Genomic DNA, 7,185 nt, shown 5'->3' with positions numbered 1-7,185 from the left:
GGTACACAACGTGGTAATTATGTCATGCAACGGCCAACTTTATGTAGAACATCTGTCGTTAGGATTGCCATGAAATGTTTTTCACAAATGAGTGTGCCCACCCGCAAAAGTCCTCTAATGTGAATGGCAACATAACTTTAAAACCATTTATATATAAAATTGCGTGCACATTTCTCAATACATTTTATTTGACTTATATGAACACTTGTTTTGCAAATTTTGTGTATACATATATGTTACAATTGTCTATCTAGTACAATAATAAAGTAAAACACATCATATGTATAACCTTTTTCGTCGTCAGTGCGACGCATAAAATTCGTTTCTGCCGTCATACGCTAACCGCTGATGTCTCGATTAGGTTTGTTCTTTGGGTATGTGAAACATGTTCGCGTCACTGAAATAACGTCTAGCTCTGTCGCTTTAAAAATTGGTTGACGGTGTGCCAAACTAAAGGGAGAATAAAAGAATTATTAGGAGTTTCGGATTTGCCGGTGTAACTGCATTGCTAACTATATGAAAATGGTAAGTGAAATAGTTTTTACTTTAAGGTACAAATTGTTTATATTCTGTCTAAGTCTGAAGATATTATTATGCATACCACAAATAATGCCAACGACATAAGTAAAAGCGTGACAAAGAAGGCATCGTCCAGTGATATGCCGGCAACAACAGCGGAGGAAATGACCTCACGCGATTATTACTTCGATTCTTATGCCCACTTTGGCATACACGAGGAGATGTTAAAGGATGAGGTTCGAACCATAACGTATCGAAATGCGATGTACCACAACAAACACTTATTTCGAGGAAAAGTAAGTTAGAAGATCTCATTAGATGAATCGATTTAATTTTAAAAATGTTAAGGTGGTTTTAGATGTCGGCTGCGGCACCGGCATTTTGTCAATGTTTGCTGCCAAAGCGGGAGCCTCAACAGTAATAGCCGTCGATTGCTCGAATATTGTGGAATATGCACGCCAAGTAGTTATTGACAATAATCTAAACGACGTGGTAAAAGTTGTTAAGGGAAAAATAGAAGAAATCGAATTGCCCAACGGAATCGAAAAAGTTGATATTATTATATCTGAATGGATGGGGTAAGTAGAGTTTGAGCTAATTGTCATCGTGATTTAAATATTAAAAAATTATTTAGTTATTGTCTATTTTATGAATCAATGTTAGACACAGTATTGTTTGCACGTGATAAATGGTTGACCGCAGATGGAATGATGTTCCCAGATCGTGGTACACTGTACATAACAGCCATAGAGGACCGACAGTACAAAGATGAGAAAATCAACTGGTGGGACGACGTTTACGGTTTCGACATGAGTTGTATTAGAAAAGTCGCAATAACAGAACCACTGGTAGATGTGGTTGATCCGAAGCAGGTGGTATCCACATCTTTCCTTATAAAAGAAGTAGATTTATACAAAGTTAAAAAATCAGATTTGGAATTTGTGTCACCATTTACTTTGGTCCTTAAGCGAAATGATTTCGTACAGGCCTTGGTTACCTACTTTAACATCGAGTTTACCAAGTGTCATAAACGTCTTGGATTCAGTACATCTCCTGAAGCTACATATACGCATTGGAAGCAGACGGTCTTTTACTTGGACGAATACTTGACTGTTAAAAAAGGAGAGGAAATCAAAGGCACATTTCAAATGAAGCCAAATGAGCGCAATAACCGCGATTTGGATTTTAACATTGAAATACATTTCAAAGGAGAACACTCGGAAGTGCATGAGAACAACACATATAGAATGCGTTAATAAAAGCTTAAACAACTGTTTCCACAATATGTTTATAAAGAAGTAGAACGCTTAAGTCGTAGATTGTAAGTTTTAATTACTACTGAGTTCTTAAATGCAAATAACTGTTCTTCGCACTTTCACCTACCTGTATCTCCTTTTTCTGTGAATCGCCAGTATATTGGCTATCTATAGGGACATACTCTTTGTCAACAACAAGAATCATTGAATCAATATTTCCCAATATAAATAATACTTACAAACCTATGTTTCATGTGAATACTTTATGTCAAACTTCGAAAAACCTAATTGGAATTTTACTTTAAGAATAAGTACATATTAGTACATAGGCAATAAAACATATAGGTATGTGTTCTGGGTTTCACTTTCCCCTAAAACGAACTGCTATTATCACGTTAATAAAGTTTAACAATTTCCCAAATTTTCATCAAAACTAATCCAATAATTAATTTGAACATTTGTGTGATAATAACAAATTGATTTGAGCGGAAATGTGAAAATGTATGAATTTGGCTATGAATTGGAACGATTTGAAATCTGGCGGTGTTTTGTTTTTCTTAAAAGAACTAAAAAAAGAAATCAGAAAATAGAAAAACGAGCAAATTAATGAAAAAATCTCGAAGTCAGCATTAAAATGACATCTTCTCTAAAGACAAAATTATAAAGACATTTCCTCCAAAGAAAAATATTAGATAATTTTCAAATGTCAACAGTTAATAAATTTTTCTCTAAAACCTAAATTTATTCAATTTCCCTCATTAACATGGTTATATCTAATCTATATGATTAGATCAGTGGTGCCCAGAATGAAAAATTTCTTTGCGCTAGAGATTATGCTCAATTCACACGTACGTTTATGCTCTTTGTTTCAGTCGTTGTTCAGACAGCAGCGAATGAGTTTAGGTGTACGCATAATTTTTGCAATTTGTAATATTACCCGGCACGTGATAACTATGAGCACCACACAGGTTGGAACTTTAAGCTCCGATCTGTATGGTGTTCATTGTTATCACGAGAAGCTTAGCTGCGACCTTTGTACACTTAAACTTATGTCATTTTGATCTCTCGTTATTCTGGTTCCAAAATTTCGAATAAGAAGCAAAATGCTTTTCTCTTTCCATCAATTCCATTCGTTACTGATTTGAAAGGCTACCGTTTCTTTTGTGCCTTATGGCTGGTACGATATTCGTTTTTAACTGTTCAATTACGCGATTACTTTTTTGAAACATTACGAAAATAATAATGATAGAATAACAATTTTATCAAAAATTTACCATAAGTATTGAGGGAATGCCCTACTGAATGAAACCAGCAACTTTTTTTGCTTTAAAATCTATTATCGGAGAAAAATATCGCGAAAGCCGAATAAAGTACCAGCCTTTAATTGGCTTCTAGATACTGATTTCACGAAAGAACGATTGTGAATTTCAGATGTCATACTAAGTGAGATCTTGTGAATTTATGTGGATGCTTGCATATTTATTGTAATTGTTTCAGAGTACTTTTCAAATAAAATTTAGAACTTTTTTAGACCTTTTGTATCTTGTCCCCAAATTTCTAATCTTTTGTATTAAAACAACCCTAAGTTAGACTGCAGTTTTCAAAATAAAGTCTTCAAGCTAATTATAAGATTTTATAGAAAAATTTGTTGCCTTGATTTGAACAATTTGTATAAGAGAAAACCATTCGTCTGTATGTATCTGACGATTTAAAATGAAAAATATCCGCCAAAGTTGAATGCATTAATCGATTTTAAACGATCAGACTGATGTCAGAATTTAAATTCGGGTTTGAGGTTATCTTATATATTCGGACTAAACTTCCCCGCAGAAGTTGATTAATCTATTATTTGAAAATAGATTAACAGATCATTTGGACGTATAGCGTGTGTATGTAGTACAATTTCTGAATTTGATTGACCGTTATATACTCTCCACTAAGAATTTATTATGTTCTTTGAACTACATTCATTTATAAGTGGAATTAAAATGTTATTCTCATCACATAGGAATTGCATTCTCCAGGTTCTTGACAAGTCAAGATCGGTTTCTTACGTTTGAGGTCGTTACAAATTTCATTTGTATAAACAAACATAACTCTGAATCGAAAATTAATTTCCAATAAATTTTCTCCGAACTTCACTCCAAAACCAAAGCCCAAGCGACGAAATAAGTTTTCATTTTCATTTTCCTTAATCTGAATTTTACAGCTCACATTTACCAAACTCTTAAATTTGAGTACTGGTACTTTGTGAGTACTGAACCACAATTATTATCTACCGCATTCACTTTTTCTTAACTATTGTTTATTTTTGGAATTGAAATTTTACATTGGGAAAGTTTTTTTACTCCTTGGTTAAGTTAGATATAAAAAAAAGTGTATATTAATTTAAAACGAGTAAAAACGGCCGTGCCGAACTTTCAATACTCACCACCAAGACATAATAATCATACTATCTACTAATCACTCCACTACAATACCCATAGTTATATCTAAATAGGGGCTGGTCTCGATCTATTTTATTCAGATCCCGAGAACTCGTATACAAATAACAGTTTCAGCGAAATCAGGCAAGAAATCCGCTTTTTTTTTTGGAATTAAGACCCTAAATTAGAAGATCGGTCTATATGACAGCTATATCTGTATACTTTGATCTGATTCATATTTGATTCGGATGTCGGGAGGCTAAAACAACTCACTGTTTCAAATTTCAACGAAATCGGCAATAAATAAAGCTTCTACGGGCTTTAAACCCTTAGTCTGCAAAGTGGTCTATATGACAGCTATATCTACATACAGTCCGATCAGAACCATACTAATATCGAATTTTGCGAGGCTTAAAACAACTCACTGTTTTAAATTTCAGCGAAATCGGGTAATAAATGCAGATTTTATGGGCCTTAGACCCTTAACCGGCAGATCGGTCTATATGGCGGTTATATCTAAATATAGTCCGATCTGAACCATATTTGGTCGGATGTCGGGAGGCCTAAAAGTACTCACTGTTTCAAATTTCAGCGTAATCAGTTAAAAAAAAAACTTTTATGGGCTTCAGACCTTTAATCAGCAGATAGGTCTATATAGCAGGTATATCCAAATATGGTCCGATTCGGCCCGTTCAAGAAGGCGTATCTGTACCATATTTCAGCTCAATATTTTAAGGCGGTAGAGTGATTACAACAAACGGACGGACAGACACACGGACATCGTTAAATCGTCTTAGAATTTTACGACGATCCGAAATATATATACTTTGTAGAGTCGGAAATTGATATTTCGATATGTTGTGTAACGACAGGTTTCCCCTCGTGTGCTGGGGTATAACTCGCGGGGGAAGGGTTCGTCACAGAAATTTATATTTGCCGAGACTAGAGTAGAGAACACGGAGTTTGTTTGGGATTCCACAATCTGTTTATTTGACTTTGGGCTATAACAATAGTTAGTGTATAAAGGCGAATACTTAACGCCGAGGCCTGGGGCGGCACTCGGAAATGCGGGCCAAAATGGGTAGTGGTTGGTTGATGTCGTTGGAGACCTGGAACAGTTCTCCAATCTCCGAGGTGTGTTAGCCCACAGCTACACCGGTAGGGTATCACAGTGGAAGTCGAGAATGGCACTCACGGGGCGGTGATTTGGGCAGCGGCGCGGGTCGATGCTGAGTGGTGCAGGAGGACGAAGTGGAAGACTTAGTACAGTACTTCCTACACGGTTGCTAGGTTGAGGCCAACGGCCAGTGGTTTGGTTACGGGGCAGCCGGAGTCAGCACTTCCAAGCGGAACGGTGGCGTTGCGGGGTTCGTCAGGGTTATCCGTCGAGAAAGTCGGGGTTTTACGCTGCAGTGACCACGAAAGTCCATGTTCAAACGGCAGACGGCTCAAAAGGCAAAGTTTAACAAGCATTTACGTTGCAGTGACCACGAAAGTTTACTGTGTACGCGGCTCACATGGCAAAGTTTACCAGCGCTTTTACGTTGCAGTGACCACGAAAGTTCACTGTTTACGGGGATCAAACGGCAAAGTTTATCAAGGCATTTACGTTGCAGTGACCACGAAAGTTCACTGTTAACAGGGCTCAAACGGCAAAGTTTATCAAGGCCACCACGAAAGTTTACTGTGTACGCGGCTCACACGGCAAAGTTTACCAGCGCTTTTACGTTGCAGTGACCACGAAAGTTCACTGTTTTCGGGGCTCCCACGGCAAAGTTCACCAAAGCTTTTACGCTGCAGTGACCACGAAAGTTCACTGTTCAAACGACAAACGGCTCAAAAGGCAAAGTTTGACAAGCATTTACGCTGTAATGACCACGAAAGTTCACTGTTCAAACGGCAAACGGCTCAAACGGCAAAGTTTAACAAGCATTTACGTTGCAGTGACCACGAAAGTTCACTGTTTGCGGGGTTCGAACGGCAACATTTACCGATGCTTGTACGGAGCAGTGACCACGAAAGTTCACTGTTTACGGGGTAACACGGCCAAGTTTAACGAATATCACACGGCGCGCGAACACTGTCACTTTTGTCTTTGTCTATGTCACTAAGCACTTGTTCACTTTACTCACCGATATTTCCTTGGCTTCCCCGCTTCGTCTTGGGTTCGCTTCCGATGCTTGACTTCTGATCCCCTTTGCCTGTCCTTGCCCTCCTTTTATATGCTCATACTCATCGCAACATATTTTCCAATTCACCACGGCAGTGCTAGTCCAACACAGAATATTCCCTCTTACAGCATACCCGCAGATGTGCGTATATTCGCTGCTGCTGCCGGCTGACCACCGCACAAGCATAGCCTTTGTACGTACCACTAATGTATGTACGTTTGTTTGACTATCGTTGCTGATTACATACCAAGTGGAGTCGTTGAGTCTGGCTGCTGTGTATATCACTGCATTTGGCTGTGATATTTGTTGGTGGGCCTACGGTAACTTGTTTTGATCACTTTTGAAAATAATTGTAAACAAGTATGAGGGCCATTTACTTTTTCGGGAAATCACTGCCTGCTTGCATAAAGTCTAATTAAGGAACATAGTAAAATTCACTATATAGATATATACGTTCTAGAGGTGTCGCATTGCGGCTCGCCGGAGGCCCCTTATCATTGAGCTTAAACTTAAATCGGACTGCACTCATTGATATGTGAGAAGTTTACCCCTGTTCCTTAGTAGAATGTTCATTGGCAAAATTTGCAAATGTTTGATTTACGTAAAGTACACATGTCCCCCTGAACTAATTTTCTTGTGTAAATTTTTAGTGCAATTCATTGTGGTGGATTCCAAAAATTCGGGAAGATAAGCACGATTTTAATTTTTTTGTGAAATATAGTATATTTAAAAAAAATTTAAAAATTTTGCTTTAAATTTCTGGGGGGCTAAAATTGTTCTCGGCCTAAGCCGTCTAAATTTAATACGTTACTC

The 7,185-nt window shown here is 37.5% G+C and overlaps 1 protein-coding gene across 1 annotated transcript; it reads left to right on the top strand.

The window, feature by feature from the left end:
- Nucleotides 1-376: 376 nt before the first annotated feature.
- On the top strand, nucleotides 377-2,021 carry LOC106086259 (protein arginine N-methyltransferase 1). The gene is made up of 4 exons (XM_013250859.2): nucleotides 377-525; nucleotides 579-815; nucleotides 868-1,097; nucleotides 1,154-2,021. Exons 1-4 carry the CDS (start codon nucleotides 517-519, stop codon nucleotides 1,773-1,775), a joined length of 1,098 nt encoding a protein of 365 aa, XP_013106313.1. The 5' UTR covers nucleotides 377-516; the 3' UTR covers nucleotides 1,776-2,021.
- The last annotated feature ends 5,164 nt before the right edge of the window (nucleotides 2,022-7,185 follow it).

Source organism: Stomoxys calcitrans, chromosome 2 (assembly GCF_963082655.1).
Source record: "Stomoxys calcitrans chromosome 2, idStoCalc2.1, whole genome shotgun sequence".
NCBI lineage: Eukaryota > Metazoa > Arthropoda > Insecta > Diptera > Muscidae > Stomoxys > Stomoxys calcitrans.
Note: the sequence above shows the minus strand (reverse complement) of the source record. Positions and strands in the feature narration are given on the sequence as shown.

Excerpts from the sequence above, each read along its gene's own strand:
- LOC106086259 (XM_013250859.2), top strand. Across the intron at positions 816-867 it reads AACACTTATTTCGAGGAAAA|GTGGTTTTAGATGTCGGCTG; the intron begins GTAAGTTAGAAG and ends AAAAATGTTAAG. Across the intron at positions 1,098-1,153 it reads ATTATATCTGAATGGATGGG|TTATTGTCTATTTTATGAAT; the intron begins GTAAGTAGAGTT and ends AAAATTATTTAG.